General features: G+C 48.8%; 1 protein-coding gene across 14 annotated transcripts in view; it reads left to right on the top strand.

The window, feature by feature from the left end:
* The window catches only part of MARK2 (microtubule affinity regulating kinase 2), a 111,553-nt gene that overhangs the window by 76,588 nt on the left and 16,018 nt on the right, over positions 1–18,947 (top strand). For 8 of the 14 annotated variants that reach the window (XM_081891421.1, XM_081891433.1, XM_081891431.1 and 5 more), the window contains exons 3-12: positions 4,309–4,362; positions 9,729–9,777; positions 10,164–10,229; positions 12,809–12,879; positions 13,189–13,245; positions 13,388–13,624; positions 14,059–14,178; positions 16,712–16,811; positions 16,972–17,144; positions 18,642–18,774. In XM_081891421.1, coding sequence (XP_081747547.1) covers positions 4,309–4,362; positions 9,729–9,777; positions 10,164–10,229; positions 12,809–12,879; positions 13,189–13,245; positions 13,388–13,624; positions 14,059–14,178; positions 16,712–16,811; positions 16,972–17,144; positions 18,642–18,774 — 1,060 coding nt within the window. The remainder of the gene's footprint in view (positions 1–4,308; positions 4,363–9,728; positions 9,778–10,163; positions 10,230–12,808; positions 12,880–13,188; positions 13,246–13,387; positions 13,625–14,058; positions 14,179–16,711; positions 16,812–16,971; positions 17,145–18,641; positions 18,775–18,947) is intronic. The other 6 variants (XM_081891434.1, XM_081891432.1, XM_081891426.1 and 3 more) reach the window with 1 other exon arrangement.

The raw sequence follows: 18,947 nt of genomic DNA, 5'->3' as shown, positions 1-18,947 counted from the left end.
AGTAATACTTAACACTTTTGTGGTGCCTTTTTGAGTGTTGAAAGAACTTGCCTTACATTGTCCACAGAACACGCCTGTAAGGTAGCACAGTGTTATTAACTGAAAAAAGATGGAATGGTTGAGGCTGAGAGGGGGTGGCCTAGTGAGCCACCTAGTGAGTTTGTTGAGATTTAAATGGATATATCTCCCATCCTTAGCTGCTGTGCTGCATCAGCACTCACTGCATAGTAATATATGTAAAGGGCCCTTTGCTTGTTGAGTCATGTATAAATTGATTTATAATCCTTCCTATCCACAAGGGCTCTGGGTAGATGACCTTTATAAGCACTGCGGCTTGGTCCCCAAGAGCCTCTTGAACGAGCATAAGGTGCAGTTAGTCAGTGGGGTCAGTTGTCACTGTCTCCGCTCCACCATTCTTCAACTCTGAAGAGGTCCCCTAACCTTCAGAAGCAGCTGGGTGGGTTGGGGTGGCATTTGTAGCTGCTGCAGCAGTAAGAGGAGACAGGAAAGCCCAATAGCACATTGTCATTCTTAGGTTTAAAGCCAGTACATTGCATCTTAAAAAAACAAATATTCTCTCTCACTGCGTATGGATTTTGTTTTGTTTCTAAAACCACATTTTAGCAGTAAAAACATACTACTGAAATAAAATCTTTATCTCCGGCCACTGAAGTGCCTGTCCAAATGAGAACCCCACTCCACTCTGAACCACACCAAAGTCATTGTACCAAAAGAGCCTTTACTGGTTTTCCTCTTGAGACGTTGGCATGCTGCGTCTACTGTACCACACTCCCTTCTGTTAGTGAAGCACTTTGAACATACCACACACCCCAAGCTTTTTCCAGGGCTAGTTCTGAGGAACTAACATGCAGCCTTGGAAAAAAAGCCAGCTTTTCCATTTGCAAAGCTTTTAGATGCTTTCTACCTTCTCCTCCTGAGTATTTCAGCCAGTGTGGGGAGAATCTGCAGTCCCCCCTGCCCACTGCTCATCAAGATGGAATCTGCTGCCCTGTGAGGCAGACAGTTTTCTGGACTCTTGGTTATTTTTCCAAGCAGCCGAACTCAGCTTCCTGGAAGCTAGTAAGCACATGCTGCAGGCAATTCTCTGATGAGGATCCTTGAGGGAAATACCTGCTTCCACTGAAGAGAGCAGGAGTGGCTTGGCTGAAGCTGACCTGCCCGCCTTGTTTGTTCTTCCTCTACTACATCACATCCTGCATTCTTGTCTGAGGTCCCTGGCGACTCGGTGCCATACATACGGAGGGCTCTGCGTGAGGAATAGCCAGTTCTTTCCCCTTCTGGCTGAGTTTTCACACATAGAATGCGATAAGGGCCATACTGGCACCTTTCCTGCCAGGACAGGCACTCAGTGATGTAACAGGCAGGAAGGGCAGGCTGCGGGAGGCCTGAAGGGAAATAAGGAAGAAGCCAAATGGCTTCATTAGGCGAATTGTAGCTTAGACTAAGCACCAGGCCCCAAGCTTTGGAGAGGAGGAAGCCTGAGATGTTTGGCTGCTCCTGATTATTAAGGGAAGGGCCATAGCTCAGTGATGGAGCACATGCTTTTCATGCAGAAGGTCCCAGATTCAGTACCTGGCATTGCTAGTAAATATTCCTGTCCAAAACCCTGGAACACCATGGCTTGATTCTGAGCTAGATGAATCAGTGGTCTGACTCCATATTCTGCTGCATGTGTAGACTAGGCCTCAGATTAAAGATTGTATTCAGTATTTGTTGTATTCAGAGTAGACCCATTGAGATTTATGTACATGATGAACTTAGATCAATTAATTTCCATTGGCTATAACCCTAAAGGCTTTCTGTTGGCTTAAAGTCTTAGCGGTGAGTGAAACCACAGATACTCGACTTTTGGTGCTTCCCAGTTAGATTCCTGCAGTTCCTGGTGCCAAACATCCACCCACCCACCCACCACTTCTTTAAGGGGGAGTGAGTTGTAGGTGCATCCGCTTCCTCATTCCCATCTTAAAGCAGCTTTTGAGAAATTCTAGTTGCTGATCAGAGCTTTCCACAACTGATTGGTCATGTCTGATACAGCTCTGAAGTTACACTGGGGCGCCTAGTTTCGTACCTAACAGGGCTCTTTTAACTAGTGACTTTGTCACGCCTCTTGCCCTAGCGTCATGGAATGCTGTTCCTCCTGAATTTTTTCCTAGGTGTAGCATTTGCCAGAATCTCTCTCTCTCTAAAAAAACAAAAAAAACAGGCTTTTAGTCCTCTATTTATGGAGGTACTTTAAAAGGCCTGCAGGGCAGTGGTTGCAAAGGGCCTGTCATTTCTGTAATTTGCACGACTGTCTGTTACTCCTGTGCATCCTTCACAATACATCTTCCTGCTTACACCCCCCCATAACCACTGCTCTGTTTTGTCACAGGAGCACAGAATTCTGTTAAAAATGTGAAAGGTTGTGTTTTGGAGTAAACTATCCCTAATCAGCTAGCTTTGCACATGCATTTTAATTGACTTTCAGGGTTTTAAATTTTTAATTTTGATTTGTGTGTGTGTGTGTGTGGTGCATGATTAGGGATTCCATGAAGCGGAATCAGAAGTCTTTTAAATGCAGGGGGGTGAGCTTGCCAGGGGAAACTGGAGCACTGATATTGCTTTGAGTCCCTGTGCTCGTTACAATCATTCCCTGCCACTTGACAAGAGCTGCAATTACCAGCCTTGTTCCGATCGACTGGAGTTGCAGCTGGCCTGGTTCCATCTCTTGTTTTGCGGGTTGCTGGCTATGTTTCTCTTAATGCTCACTCACACACCACCACCAAACCCAACTAATTGAAATTACATAGGATTGTGGCATGTTTGAACTATGAGCACCATAGGAAGCTGCCTTGTACTGAGTCAGACCATTGACACATGTAGCTCAGTATTGACTACACTGACTGGCAGCAGGTTCAGACATTGTTGTCTGCCAGGTCTGCCTGGAGATGCAGGCATTTCTGTTTTGTAAATGTAAGATTTGCCCTTGCTGGCAGACGCAAGGCCCAGCTATTTGAACATCAGGGCAGGACCCTGGACTTGAGAGACGTCAAGATGGAAGGATATAGCTTGTATGCCGCCGCCCAGCTTCTAACACCCCAAAACCCCTAGTGGTGACAGCAGCAGGTTCTGGAAACTGAGCTGCCTTTCTGTACATGCAAGTCTGTTCCTTGATAGTGTCTCTAGATCAGTGACCTGTGGAAAGATGTTTAGGAGACGGAAATTCTGCCTTGTGTCTTAATTGCCCGTCCTTGTAACAGCCTGCCTAGAGAGCAATAGCTGTGCAGGCAGCCATTTAGTAAGTGGTGTAATGGGGAGTGTTTTGAACATCCACCCACTCAAGACAATACATCTCCCAGAGTGTCTTATTAGCACAGTGTCTGGGGAAACTGCAGCGGAATGCACCATGAGCCTTCTCTCTCTCTCTCTCTCTCTCTCTCTCTCTCTCTGTGTGTGTGTGTGTGTGTGTGTGTGTGTGTGTGTGGCTGCTTTAGGCTTGAAACAGACATTGCAGAATGATTTCCCCTCCTAGATGGAACTGTCCATATAAGGGCCAATGTGATGTCATGGCTGAGGGTGTGAGGACCTGGATCAAATGTTGCCTTGGCCACAAACCCCTGAGATGGCTTTAAGTCAGCCGCACTCCTCTGCATCATGGGCACAATTGTGCTATTGCTGATGCAATGTTGCATGCGAAAGCACTCTTGAACGCTCAGGGGAAATGCTGTGTAAATATGAAGAAGCACTGTGTCCTTGTAGCTACAGGGTTTGGGTTTAAATCTCCGCCCGCAAAGAAGCTTGCAGCTGACCTTCAGTCTTGGAGAGGGCAGGAGGTATAAGAAAAGTTATAAATAGGAATAAGTAATCAAACAAACAAACACTTTACTGATTCCATCTCTGAACCAAGCCCAGGTGGCCATGAAGTGTGCTGACCTGGTCCTGAAGCGGATACCAACATTCTGCACTAAGACCCCAAAATTGTGGAAAACATTTGCAATCAGGGTTAATAGCCAGCCTCCTGAATGATTAGCCCCACTCTGATAGCATTACTGTTACACTTGACCTGTGTCCAGAAATGAGCTTCCAGAGTGACTTGGGTTCTTAAAATTCTTTTTTTAAAAGCTAGGGATGCTTCAAAGAAGCCCCTGTGTTCAGATACACGGTTACAGCTCACATACCTGGCTGGGGGGGGGGGGCAATGGTGTTGTACCATTGAGAATTAGCAAATGCCCAGGTCACCTGTTATGCATCCTTACATCAATTAACAAGACAGACTAACATGACCTTTCTTTGTGTCCTTCCATCCAGGTGGCTGTGAAAATAATTGATAAGACGCAGCTGAACTCCTCCAGCTTACAGAAGGTAAGGAGTGTGTGGGTAGTTTTGATTTTTATACACTTAACTGAGGATCATTGTAGGATTGCGTGGCACGCTTTTGCTACCTCATTGGGTTTGCTCTTGTGAAGCTGCTCACTCCTTGTTCCACATACTGAGAGAGTAAGGACTTTGTATTTATTTGTAAATGCACAAAAAGATTTCATACTGGTTTGGTGTTTGATGAAGTCTCTGTCAGTGATAGGCTGAGGGTTCCATGATGTCACAGAGTGGCTGAACATTGGAGGCTCTGACTGCCATTGGCTATTGGGCAGCTTTGGAAAGGAGTGCTGGAGTAGTAGAATCCAGGGACAAATAGAGGAGAGATGAGAGATACATGGAAAATGTCCAAAGGTTGGAGCTCTGCATAAACATCCTGTCCCTGGGGAATGTCCAGTCTTGAAATTGGTGATCTGCTGACAACCTAGGAATCCCTTTCTCTTCTCCCAGCTGTCGAGACCCACTTCGTTCTCTTTTTTTTTCTTGCCTTCAGCATGCTTCCTGCATCCTCTCCCTCTCTCCTTCATGATTCTTTGCCCAGGGCAGTGAAGCTCCCACACCCAAGACTAGGCACCCCCTGACAGCATTGCCCCATATCTGCTGGGCTGGATTCTTATCACCCTGCATCTTTGCTGGCCCTGCACTTGGCATCACATATGGTGTCATGCTTAGGCCAGGTGAGTCTGACTTGACCAAAAGAGCCTGGTGGGCCATATAGGGTTGTGTCGTGGGCTTAATTGGGGGCAGAGGTTACACATCTCCACCCTATAACAAAACATTTAGCCCTGTACAGATGGCAGAGGCGTTGTTTACTTTTTTTCCTCCTCCTCCCTGCATTGGGGAAAACTGTTCAGCCTGATAAAAGGTAAGGCCAGAGAGCAAGCAATTCAGCGCAGACTGATCTGTCCTCCTCCACCTCCCCTCCCCATTTCTCTCCATCTGCACCCATTGTCAGCCCAGAGAAGCATCTTAGCTCCTCCTCCTCTACTTGGCTGCCCTTTGATATAATCCCCCACCTCTCATCAGAGTTGGGCTTGTGTCTGGCTGAGACCCGATATTAGCCTCGCCGTGTCCCCATAGTGGTGTGCGCACAACCTGCAGACATTGCACCTGTCAGCAGCAGCAGCCAGTGGCTAAAGTGATGACCGCAGAGCCAGTTGGACTTTGGGTCCTGTTTGATTCCGGGCCTGACACAGCCAGCCAGTCCCACTGCGACTCTGCTTGGCAGTGGCGGCAGCAGCTGCTGACGCGGCCTTGTAAACAAAAGGCTGAGCGAGCCAGCTGGGTTTTCTGTTTCTGCAGCAGCTCCCTGGATCTCAGAGCAGAAGCTTCCCTCTCCAGCCCAGATTGCTCTGCGTTGCCTTCCCACCTGCTGAAGCTTTCAGCACTGCCTTTCAGCTTGCTGGTGGCTGAAGGTGGGGCTTGACCTCTCTTTCCCCGGCAGCAGACCAGCATGGAATTGCTTCCCTTGAGCAGTTTGGTTCTGCTTTGGAGGCTTCGTGGTGGTGCCTGGCTTGTCAAGAGAAGCCTGTTCTATCCACAAGAGGCTGGCCCTCGCAACAGCTAAAAGAGGCCACAAAGTGACCAACCCCGTATGCTGTGACTGCAATTGAGAGCAAACTTGAAGCAGCAAAAACATTGCAGGGAGAATAAACTCCAGGAGGGTCAAAGGTTTTTCTCCCAGCCTTCACCAGTGACCAAATTTATGGGCATTGCATGCTGATCCCAGTGCTTGGAAGTGTCCTGCTGAGAATAGCTCTGGGGTATTAGTTGAGGCTTTAGGTTTCTAGTGGCAGCTGTATTGTAAACTTCAGAGCATGGCCTCCCCATGTGAAGTGCTGTTATTCTGAGGATTTTTGCTTCCCCTCTTCTCCCTACCTCTTAAAAAAAGGTTGTTTATCCCTTCTAGTTCACAGAGTGCACCCAAAGCTAGTGGCTTGGCTGTGGGTCAGTATAGTTCACTCAGTATAGTTCATTGCCCCTTATCCTGACACTTGTGTTGCTATTAACAATTGCTTGCAAAAATTTCTAGACCACCAACATTGAGAAAAAATACCATGGAGGTTCACATTATAAAATCAATAATAAGATTATATTCCTGAAACAATTGCAGACACCCCCCTCTCTCCATTTCTTCCCTGCTCTTGTCTTGATCTCTGTCCCACCCACCACCCAGCCTAGGATGGGACAAACTATACCAGGGGTCAGCAACCCGCAGCTCCGGAGCCGCATGTGGCTCTTTTACAACTTTGCCGCGGCTCCAGGGCGGATATAGCAAGGGGAGGAGGCGCATTGTGTGCCCCGACACCCCACTGTTTTAAATGTCACAATGGTTTTGCGGCTCCCAGGTTTTTTTCCCTTCGGTCCAAGTGGCTCTTTTTGTCTTAAAGGTTGCAGACCCCTGAACTATACCATATTTTGTCTGAAAAAGGCATTTTGTGTAATAAGAATCAGTAATGAAAAATAAAAAGAGATCAAGTTGCATATCTTCTTACTTGTTCCTTTAAAATATTTATAATCTACTCTGCCGTCCATCGAGATCTGCAAGGTAACATGACGGCCCTTTCAATTTTGCAGGATTTTGCCTGCTTCTAGGCCCAAACCTCTGGCATTGCTTTAAGCCAGTGATGGAAAGGCCTGTGGAGCCCTTCAGAAATTGCTGGACTCCCATTCCCCATTGGCCCCAGCCAGCGTGGTCTGGAAATGACGGGAGTTGTCAGTCAGCAACATCTGGAGAGCCACAGGTTCCCCATACCTGCTTCAGGTGAATGGCTTGCTCTCACTCCCTCAGCCAGCACAGGAGAGAGATGCATTACTGAAGACTGGAGATTGCAGCTAGCTAGCTTTCTTTCTTTCTTTCTTTCTTTCTTTCTTTCTTTCTTTCTTTCTTTCTTTCTTTCTTTCTTTCTTTCTTTCTAGCATGCTGCTCTGTTGGTAGCAAGGTAGCCGTCCCCATGTTGCTTCCCAAATGTTCCTTCTGCTGTTCCCACCGCAGGCGCCTGGACTGCGTAGGTGTCACAAGCACATGGACTCCTCCACGAGAGGAAGGAATGTTGCTGCAAAGATAAATCCCTTCTCTCTCTCTCTCTCTCTCTCTCTCTCTCTCTCTCTCTCTCTCTCTCTCTCTCTCCCCCCCCCCCCCCGTCAGCTGCAATGGGTTTTTCTCAAAACCCTTCCCCGAAAGAAACCCTTTATAGCTTTCTTCCTCAGAATCATGGATGGGGACCAGCATGCTCAATATACTTGAGAGAGGATGGCTGCCCAGGAGGGCAGTTCCTGTTTGCACTGGTGTGGGCTCACTTGAAACAGTTCAGGCCTTCCTGTGGTTAACCTCTCGCTGGTTAGCAAGCATCTTGCAAACATGCCAGTCATTCCCCCACAGTGCTGCTCTGCAGACCGGGAGGTGCCTTGAAAGGCATCATTGCAACTGCCCAGGTGGGCGGAGGAAGAGTGTGGAGCTGGTGCTTATGCTGGGCCTTAGGCAAAGTGTTGTTCAAGTTAGACAAAATCCTGGAGGCTAAGGCTTCTGTCACTGGCTGCTGGCCATAACGGCTATGTTATCTCTCTCTCCACTCTCAGAGGCAACCGGTTGCTGAGAATCATAAGTGGGGAGAGTTGTTGTTGCACTAGGGTCTTGCTTGCATGTGGTTGGCCGCTTTAAGAACTGAGTGCTGAGATGGGTCTTTGTCCTGGTCTGGTAGGGGTCTTCATCTGTTCCTCTCCTCATAATCTTCTATCTCAGTGCCACAGGCCCCACCCAAGCGGCCAGATTTCAGCCAATCAGGAAAATGTCTCGTATGTGCAATGTTCTGTCAACACCAGTCAGCTGCATCCCCCTCTTGAGCCAAAAGTGCTTTCTGCTTACATTGGTTGGGCATCCGGTGCGCCTGGCCCAGAAGCCTCCTTGCTGGCAGCCTGGGCAGACATCTGCCTGTCTAGTGGGCTGCCAGCTTTGCCATATCTCCCAGACGCCTCCTCCTCGCCTTCTTGGTTTCAGAAGTAATTTATAGAGCTCTTCCCAGGAACGGTCATTGGGGATCTCACCAGCTACTTAATTGCTGTGGACTCAAAGCCGAGGGAACTGAATTATTGGAAATCCAGCAGGGCCAGGCAGGCAGTGTCTAGGGTCTTACAGAAACTACTCATGCAGCCAGCGTGCTTGTAGGGTTCCTCCTCCCCCCAACTATGCTGGTGGTTTTTTTTTTTTACCTGTGTGTGCATAAGCTCTGCAACTCCATCCAAGAACACGGAAGCTAAAATGCAGCCCTCAAGGTTGCAGGATGGAGGTGGAGCTATACTGGGAGTCAGGGCAGAGCAGGGTGCTGACCCCTCCCCAAGATTGGGATGGTTTTTCATCTTCAGAGCCCATCACTATCTTGTCCTCCCCTCACATGTCAGAGTCCTCAACATCTAGGCACACAGGTTAGGAACTGGGGCGGGGGTGGAAGCCGGCAGCTGGAATATCCATCTGCCTCCAGCTTCTGGACCAAGGCAGGATCTGAGCTGTGAGCTGGTAGTGGTGTTTTTCCCCAGCAGCAAAGGGATTTATTTGCCTGAACAGCTGCTCCTGGGCTTGGGAGGGTGGGGGTCTTCCCTCCTGCATCAGCCCAAGCATCTGTTCCTTGCGCTAAGGAGATGAAGTGTCACAGGAGACCCGCCCTTTAGGGCTGCAGAGCCAACTGCCTGACGTTCGCCAACCAGATCCTGAGCAGAAAACCCTTTTCTCCCCACCCCCTGCCACATCCTTTTATAAATAAAGGAAATATTATAGGGAAGTTACACTCCTTATTTATCATAACTGTGTTGAGTTTGAACCTGGCCCCTTCAATCTCCTGTCTCAAGCCGATGCCGGGCGGGGGTGGGGGAGAGCTGTGTGTTCGCCACCCCCACCTATCCCTCCGGCTCAATTATTAGCGGCTTATTACCCAGGCTCATTGCAGGCAATCGGATTGCCTTTTTTTAATTAACAGATTACTGTAACACATTATCCTTAAAAAATGTCTAATCCAAGGAGAACAAAGATTGGGGCAAGGTTGTGGGAGGGAGGGCAGGTTCTGACCAAGCTTGAGGTTTTGGAGATTGTGATATTTGGCAGTTTTTTGGAGTGTAGAACAGACCTCCAAAGGCCACCCCATTCAGCCACTTCCTGCAAGGTCGGAGCTTCCGGCCAGTCGCCCCAGATGTCTTTGAGCCAGGCTTTTCCCAATCTGGGGCTGATGCAAGTTGTATTCCACAGCATCAGGCAGCTGCCAGGTTGGGAAAGACTTAAGCTAAGGGGCATAGGACTGTTTGTGCCTGTGTAAATCCACCTGCATTGATCCTTCTGTTTCTGCTCTGCTCTTCTGTTTCTGCAGCTCTTCCGGGAAGTGCGAATAATGAAGGTTTTGAATCATCCTAATATAGGTGAGCCCCCTTCCATTCCCCCTTCCCCTCCCTTTTGCCACTGGATTTTGATGTACTTAAACAGTATATTCTGACCTGTAAGGCACTTAATTTCCAAAAGGGTAATTGAGAGAGAGTCCCTGAGGCTTTCCTACCTCTGTGGCAATTCTTCTGAAAGCCTTTAAGTGAGCGGCTGTTGCTGCTTCGTCATGCGGCAGTGAATTCCACACATTAATTACCTCTAATGTTCAGGAGTGCTTCCTCTTTGTCTGCACTGAACGAACTGCCAGGCCATTTCATCATGCAGGAGAGAGGAAGAGCACTTTCTCTCTGAGCCTTTTGTAATTTTTTGTAGTCTACCTCCGCCTTCCCCGCCCTTAAAAGTCTTCTGTCCTCTTGTCTTGCAGTTAAATTATTTGAAGTAATAGAGACAGAGAAGACACTGTACCTCGTCATGGAGTATGCCAGTGGGGGTGAGTGTTTGATCTGAAGCCTCTTTGAAAGACACGTTGTGGAGAACCTTATTCCGAGAGTCTATGTGGTGTATTTCAATATATTCTTAGCTTACTTTCCCCAGATTGTGCTGGACTGCGGCTTCCATCGTCCTCATCCAGTTTAACCCGGTGGAGAGGGATTATGGGAGTTGTAGGTTAACAGCATTTGGGGGCCCAGGTTTAAGAACAATGGCGTATTTGGTTTCAATTGTCGGACTGGGGTGACCAAGGTTCAAATCCTCACTCAGCCAGGAAGCTCATTGGGTGACCAGTCTCTTTCTCTCACACACATACTCTCTCTGACCTACCTCATAGGGTTGTCAGGAGCGTAGAATGGAGGGGCTTCTCCTGAGCTCTTTAAATAAAGAATGAGATATATCCCTAGATCTGTCACATTCTTCTCCCAGTTCTCCCCTTTCGGCCCAGAAACAGAAGAAGAATCACAGGGTGGGGTCACAGCTAGCTTCACATTCTCCCTCATCACATAATTTGGAAGGTGAGACATGTATCCTGTGACATACTAGTTATAGAATGGAAGGTGCACTGAGTCAGGTCAGTGACCCATCTTAGCTCAGGACCATCTGCTTAACTGGCAGCGGCTCACCAGGGGGCTTTCCCCCCATAGACAGCAAGGTGTGCACTGATAGTGTTGTATGCCATTTCGTACAGTGTTTGAACAGTAAGTACATGCAGGCACACCTCATCTTATTGCACTTATTGCAGCTTATTTCAGGCACAGCTACAGGCAGCTTGGCTGCTTCCAGGAGAAGGAAGCCCCCTGCCGCCGTCACCCCTCTCCTGGCCATGGGAGTGGAGCTGGCTAGGGCTGGAGATGGGTTTTCCCCGTCCTGCCACTGCAGTCAGGTGGACCTGGCTTAATAGACTGCAGTATAGTGTAGTCATAAGTTTTGTATGCCTTGGGAAACAAAATTGTGTGGCTCACTTTATTGCGATATTTGCTTCATTATGGCGGTCTGGAACCAAACCCGCAACATCTCCGAGGTGTGCCTGTAAATGTTCTAAATGCCACATCCTAGAGGGTTTTTTTGAAAGTGCCTATCTTTAGGTAAGTTTTATCTCCCTCCTCTCTTTCTTCCCCCACCCCCTGGTGACTCTTGACAGCGGCTTTGCCGAGTTTAAGGCTTGCCCCCTTTTTTTTTTTAAGCAGGCTCTGAATCTCTGGAGGCAATCTTGCCAGTTTTGTGCGAATGTCACGCGGTCTGTCGGGAAACACAAAGGCCTTTAGAAATGCCATTGCCATTACTGGTGGGCCCTAGACAATTGCAGGAGATGGACGGAACGCATCCTACTCACCAGGCAGGCAGTGCCTGGAGACAGCCGTCCGTGGGGCATGGCTCTCTTTCAAGATGAAGCTGTAGTGACTTATGGAAAGACTCATTGTAACATAGGAAGCCGCCTTATACCAGCCTCGACTATGTGGGGCTGTCTAGTCCAATGCAGGGTCCCTGGCAGAGAAAAGGTGTCTATCCCTTTACCTGATACTTTGAACCTGGGATCTACTGCATGCCAAGCCTGTGAATGCTGCTTCCTTCTTTGGAACATAGGCAACTGCCCAATACTATGCCAAGCTATTTGTTCATCCAGCACAGTCAACTGTGGGAGGAATTTCCAGTCACTCTGTCAGCATAATCATGTCAGCTTGCCAGACAGAACCACCTTCCCTCTCCTCCCCGTCCCCCATATGCTGGTCTGGGGTTTCACCTGACCCCAGCCCCGAGCCAATTTCAGGGGTGCATGGGGGAGGAGATGGGGGGAAGCCCCATTGTGCAAACCATTGCTCAGGGTTTCCACTGGGAGAACTCGTTAGGTGAATCTTGCTCTCTGGCAGTGGTTCTCCAATTGTCTCGTGCAGAGAAAGGTCCTTCCCCGTCACCTGCTGCCTTCCTATTTAACTGGAGATAATGAGGGTTGAACCTGCCACTGAGCTCTTGTCCCTTCCTTAGAACACAGCCTTGGCCTGGTATTTATCTGTCTAGCCCAGTACTCTGAACAGCATTTCACTAGGGCGGGCATCCCCAAACTCTGCCCTCAAGCTGTTTTGGGACTACAGTTCCCATCATCCCTGACCACTGGTCCTGTTAGCTAGAGATGATGGGAGTTGTAGTCCCAAAACAGCTGGAGGGCCAAGTTTGGGGGTGCCTGCTCTAGGGTCTGTAACAGAGAAGAAGCTTCCGCATCACTTATCTGATCCTTCAAAAAACACACACAAAAGTGGCAATGACTGGGATTGAATCCAGGGTCTTGTTCATGTCAAGCAAGTATTCTACTACTGAGCTATAGTGAGAGAAGTGGCTGAGACTTCTGAAAAGTACAGCTGGACTGGTGTGCTCCTCTCCTCCAGGCCCAAGTGGAATCTGCTCCTGAGTTTTGTTATTCTCGGTGATGGCAAAAAAATGGGGGTGGGGAGTAGAGGAGGCACAGGATGGAGGGCAATGTTCTAAGTCCTTTGCTCTGACACCCCCCCCCCACAACCTCAGCATCAGACTTTCAGTGGAACTCCCATGTAACATTATGCTTCCCTCTTGCGCCCCCTGCAGGTGAGGTGTTCGACTATTTAGTAGCCCATGGAAGAATGAAAGAGAAAGAAGCACGGGCAAAATTCCGACAGGTTGGTGCTGCACCCTTCTTGAAGTGCGTGAAGCAAACAGTGTTTATAGGGCCCCAGCAGCTGCCCAGCAAATATGAAAGTGGGGCTTGATGCTTTCTGTGGTGAAGATCCATGTAATTCCACCCCCCGCCCCGTTCCCCCAAGCAGTTCTATTATTCACACACAGCCCACAGGCATATGGGGATACATTGCAGAAAATCGATTCCTACACTTCTGGGGACTGTGATTAAAGGGCAATGCATCTGGATTGCGTGTGTTATGAAGCAACACAAACCTCCCCCCTGACCTCTCTGTCCTCTTGTCTTCCAGATAGTTTCTGCTGTGCAGTACTGTCACCAAAAATTCATTGTACATAGAGACTTGAAGGTGAGTATAAATGCTGAAAATGCTCCTGTAAAGCTCTGTGTTTACCCTGTGCAAATGCTGGATTTCCCGTTGGAAGTAAAACATGGTGTTGTTGGCCCGTTTGGCTTCCCCAGCCTGACTTGTCTTTCGCCTCCCTTTACAGGCAGAGAACCTGCTCTTAGATGCCGACATGAACATTAAAATTGCAGACTTCGGTTTCAGCAACGAGTTCACGTTTGGCAACAAGCTTGACACCTTCTGCGGGAGCCCCCCGTACGCTGCCCCTGAGCTTTTCCAGGGCAAGAAGTACGACGGCCCCGAGGTGGACGTCTGGAGCCTAGGGGTTATCCTTTACACACTGGTCAGCGGCTCCCTGCCCTTCGATGGGCAGAACCTCAAGGTAAGGGAGTTGTGGAGGGCAAGGAGAATGGCTTATAGCTTCAAGGGGGTGGCAGCACAATTGCGACTTGAGGCTGGCTATCCCAGTATTGAGGGAACAACCTCTGTGGATTCCCAGCTGTGTCAGTCAGACTGAGCTGTGGAAGAAGTTGCCTCGGCAATGGACCAGAGCCACCCAAAGGCTTCAGGGCCTTCCAGTATCTCCACTCCCTTCTGTGCATGTGTGTGTTAGGATCAGGGCATCTTCCCTTAGAATAGGTATAGGGAGCCTTTTGCTCTCCAGATGTTGCTAAGCTATCTCTCTTGGTCACTGGCCATGCTTGCTGTAGCCAATGCGAATCGTTCTGCAACATCTGGAGGGTCAAAGGCTCCCCTGCACCTGCAGTTGAGTTACGTGCGGAATTGCTGCTCATTCCCTCTCCTTTCCCTCTGCAGGAGCTGCGAGAACGGGTCTTGAGGGGGAAGTACCGGATCCCCTTCTACATGTCCACGGACTGTGAGAACCTGCTGAAAAAATTCCTCATCCTCAACCCTAGCAAGAGAGGCACTTTAGAGGTGAGGAGACAGGACCGGGGACCAGGTGGGCTGGGCAGGAGGGAGGCCGGCATCCGCTTGTGGAATCCTACAACACACCACCCATCATTTTGGAGTTCCTGCTGTTGTGCCATCTAGTCATAGGAAGGTGCCTTCTTCCAAAGCGGACCATTGGGCCGTCAAGTTCAGTATTGTCTCTGACTAGGAGTCTTTCCCAGTTCTGTCCAGAGTTGCCAGGGATGAAACCTGAGACCCAGTTTGTTCTCACTGGTGAAGTGGTAGCAGTTTTCCATACAGGGCAAGACAGCTCCCGGTGGACTCTGCTGACTGAGCTATGGAAGATGCTGCCTCAGCAAAGGGCCACATGCTGCTGGGCAAGAGATGTTACAAGGGATTCATCCCTAGAGTTTGAGGGTGATGGGAGATCCAAGATGGTGCAGTTGTGGGCTTCTGAGGGCTCCCTCTCCCAAGCGGGGTGATTTGTGAGCCATCTGAATCAGTCCTCCTGGGGCGACACTGGGATGTGGATGCCAGGGACATGAGAGGACTCACTGAATGCAAAACATGTGCTGTCATTGCCTTAAATCAGTAGTTTTGGCTAGACTCCCCTCAGTTTGGAACCCATTCCCTCCTGCCCTGCCTCCCCACCCCAAAAAATAAAAAAACCCTGAGAAGTATGTGAAGACTTCCTTCTTTGGATGCCTTTAAGAGATTCCCTCCCTTTCTCTCTCTGATGAGATCCTTTCCCAAACACTTCTGCTTCATTCACCCGTTAATGCTTTTCAGTTTGCGCTCTTGGAAACAAAGATAACAATACCACTTTCGGTGTATACAGAAAACGTAATGTGTGAATGTACCCTTTGACAGTATTTGATTAAGCAAGTGCATTTTGGGCAGTTGCTTAACCAACTCTGCATCCAGGTTTTGTGCCCTTGGTTTTTAAGTCTTAGAATTGTGCCTGCGCTGTCTCAGTTTTTAGAAGCCGTATCCAAGTCCATGCTGGTAGGAAAGCCCTGTCCTTGCAAGCAGTGTGCGGTCTTGTTTGTTTTTAGTTTTATTTTCCAAAAGGCGGTTTTCCTTGCCTCCAGTGCTAGCGTGAAGAGGGCCTGGTTCATTTCCCAGCGGTTGGCTCCTGCCTTTGTCTGGCTGGGCTGCAGTGCCCCCTGCCATCCGAAACTGCCTTTCTGCGCAGGCAAGTAATTAAGAAGCCCCGCCAGCCATTCTCTTGAATAGGAGAGGGAAGTTCCTTGCTGTCTGGTGCTGGAATGCCATGGCCCCTGCTGCTCTCTGCCTGCAAGCAACAATTTTAACTGTGGGCTTCAGGGATGCAGAAGGGGAAGTGCAGGGAAGAGTGCATTAAGGGGGGCACTTGGGTTTGTGCTCGGGTGTGGGCGGAGACAAGGCAAGACACACACACACATGCATGAATACACACACACACCGTTCTCTGTGATACACAGAGGGAGGGTGCTGTGTTGATTTCATGCCAGAGGCAAGGAGAAGGTCTTGGCAGATCACTGGAGCAGCAAGCTGGGGTTTCCAGTCAACGGTGTAAATTGCATGGTTTTTCTTCCTGGTTTGGTTTCTGTGTAGCAGGTGTGGGGAACCTCTGTGATGGGAGTTGTAGTTCAGTGACATATGGAGAGCCAAAGCTTGCCTACACCTTGTTTATAGAATAAAATAAAAATCTCTATCCCCACCCCACCCCCAAATAAGAGTGACTTGCAACAATAGAGTATATGTACAATGGGCAATATTCATTGTCAGTCATACTTTGAGTATACCCATTGAAGTCAGTGGACTTTATTAACTCAGTGGGTTTACTCTGAGTCTGACTTAGTTGGGTATTGCCCAAGAAAATCCAAATCTGCACAATACATCAGACAACCGCCAAAAAAGCCCAGCATAATAAAAAGCCAAAAATATTAAAATCCACAAAGACAGCAATTCATAAAGCTCATCAGATTAAGTGAAGAAGCAGAGAAAGGAAGATTGATATTAGGCAGACACCTTTGCTGTATATATATTTAGTTGCCTGCTGAAACCTTTTTTTTATTATTTTAGTAATCCTAACCAGACATCTAATTTTGTTACCTATATTCATAAAAGCCTATCTGATTTTTATTTGTATTTTTAATTATATTTATTTCATGCTTACATGTTTCCATAGATATATTTTTTTTGGATTTTAGTTATTTGCAGTTTTTTTATGTACACTAGCTGGGAGAGCTCGCTGATTATGCCATGGTCTTTCACGAATTAATCATGGGCTTGGGTGGCGACATGGATTGCATTACCCAGACTTGCGGAGGGAGGGAGAGGTGGGCCAGATCTCCTCACAGCTGGGAGCTTGCTGTGAACATTGGGGAGAGAGGTGTGTGCAGAGCCTGCGTTTTGCGCAAATGGTTCCAGTTTTCCAATAGGAAACTCTTCCAGCTACGCAACTGGGACCATCCTCACTAAAACATTAAAAAGGAAGAAAGCACTCCTTTGCGCGATTGTCACCGCCACCCCACGCATACTGAGCCAACGTTTCCCCTTCCCTTCTCCATAGCAAATCATGAAAGACCGCTGGATGAATGTGGGTCACGAGGACGATGAACTGAAGCCTTACGTGGAGCCTCTGCCCGACTACAAGGATCCCCGGCGGACAGGTGTGTCACTGAGGCGGGGCGGGTGATTGGGTGGCCCTGCACAGGATCTTTCCGGGCAAGCGCTTGGCTATCGTTTCCTTGCAGGGCGTACCCACAGATTTCCCTCCCTCCCTCCATGCATCTTTTAAACACAGTTTTATTTATTTATCCACCCTTCAAGGCGCGCTGACCGTCTCTCTCCTTTCCCTGTGTGTGCGTGCTCCCTTCCGTTGTCCTGCAGAGCTCATGATCTCCATGGGATATACCCGGGAGGAAATCCAGGACTCCTTAGTCAGCCAGAAGTATAACGAAGTCATGGCTACATATCTGCTGCTAGGATACAAAAATTCAGAGGTGAGTTCCTTGTCTGTTTGTGTGCGTGTGTGGCTTCCGTTTAAGGGACTGAGCTGCAAACATCTGGGTGTTCGCATGTTTTCAGCGGTAGCACTTCCCTATTGAAGCTCCATCAGTGGAAACACACTGGCGTGAAACTCCCAAGTGCAAAAGCACAGTTCTGAATCTGTCCCTTTGGGTGTCTGCGGCAGAGGTTGGTGCCCCCTGGGACTGGCAGGGCGGAAGGTAGAGAGGTCAACAGGAGGTGGAGGTGGAGTCAGTGACTGGCGGAGCCGTCAAATTCTACTTTGGTCATCCTCCTCCTCCTCCCTGCCGAGTCCCACAAGGACAGCATCGAGACCAAGGAGGAAGAAGTCAGCAGGCAGGGACCCCACCTGGACTGGTTGTAGGTAGGAAGGCAGCCAAGAGCAGGCTGGCTGTGGGCAGGCTGAGGTTGGTGGGTGGTGCCCCAGTCGCCCTGATAAACCAGCCTCTACTAGACACCTGCCTTCCCTGTTGATTGCTTAGAATCATAGAATTGTAGCATTGGAAGGGGCCCTGAGAGTCATCTAAACCAACCTCCTGCCCACAGCCATCCCTGGATGGGCTCAAACCACCAACCTTCTGGTTAACAGCCAAAAGCCCTGACCCATTGCACCACGAAGAGACTTGTTGTTGGAGTTTATGGCACCCTTGTTTGTTGAGGTGTGCAGACTTTCAGTGGCTTTGCATCTGAAACCTATATTGTAGCGCTGTTTGTGGTACCAGTTGAACAGAATTTAAGAGCAAGCTTAATACTACTGGAGACCACCTGAAATTAGATATATTGTCATGAACACACCGGATTGGGGGAACCTCTGGCCCTCCAGAGGTTGCAGAACTACAAATTGCCTCAGCACCAGCGAGCATGGCCAATGGCTAGGGCTGACGAGAATTGTAGCTCAGCAACCTCTGGAGGGCCGGAGGTTCCCCACACCTGATGCAGAATGAACTCCACTATTTCAGTCTGCAGTTGGGTGATACCTTTTTTCAAATGCCCCTTAAATTTTTGCTTGCAGTGATCTTTGGTTTTGTTTTTTTAAATATCACAAAGTGAGCAGACTGGATTAGGATCTTTCTCCTAGGAATATATATATATTAGCACAGAGGAGCCTCCAAAATACGTATCTCTTCCTTGAGCTGAAATGGTATAATCTGTTCTGCCACATTCGTTTGGCTGTTGAGCAGGGCAGGGGGGTGGGCAGGCTGCAGTTTGGCTAGGGGAGGGGCTGCACTTTGTATCTCAGAATGTTCACAAGCACACCCCAATTTCTGTTTTCACCCTCCAGCAGCAACTATTAAGAACTCCTATTCTCCTCTTCCTCAGCCAAGAGTAGAGATCATATAAATAATGTGTGTATGTTCTTCATCTCTGATATAAATAAATGATTACATGAATGGAATGCCTGGGTCAGAGCTTCACCCACTGAGTGAGCCTCTTCTCCCCCCGCCCTCGTGCTCCTGCCTGATCTCTTCCAGCTTGACAACGATAGCATTACCCTGAAGCCACGGACCCAACCCGAACTTGCCAACAGCACCGCCCCCTCCCCGTCGCACAAGGTACAGCGCAGTGTATCAGCCAACCCCAAGCAACGCCGCTTAAGCGACCAGGGTGAGTCATCCCACCACCACCACATTTCTTGCTCAGGGGGGACCACAGTGAGGGTTCCCTGCCATTACAGTGGAACCTCGGTTTTTAAACGTAATCGGTTCCGGAAGAACGTTTGAATTTCGAAACGTTCGGAAACTCAAAACAGAAGCCTCAAAATGGAAAAATCAATACGG

This window comes from Podarcis melisellensis, assembly GCF_964234715.1.
Source record: "Podarcis melisellensis genome assembly, chromosome: 16".
NCBI classification, from domain to species: Eukaryota; Metazoa; Chordata; class Lepidosauria; order Squamata; family Lacertidae; genus Podarcis; species Podarcis melisellensis.
Note: the sequence above shows the minus strand (reverse complement) of the source record. Positions and strands in the feature narration are given on the sequence as shown.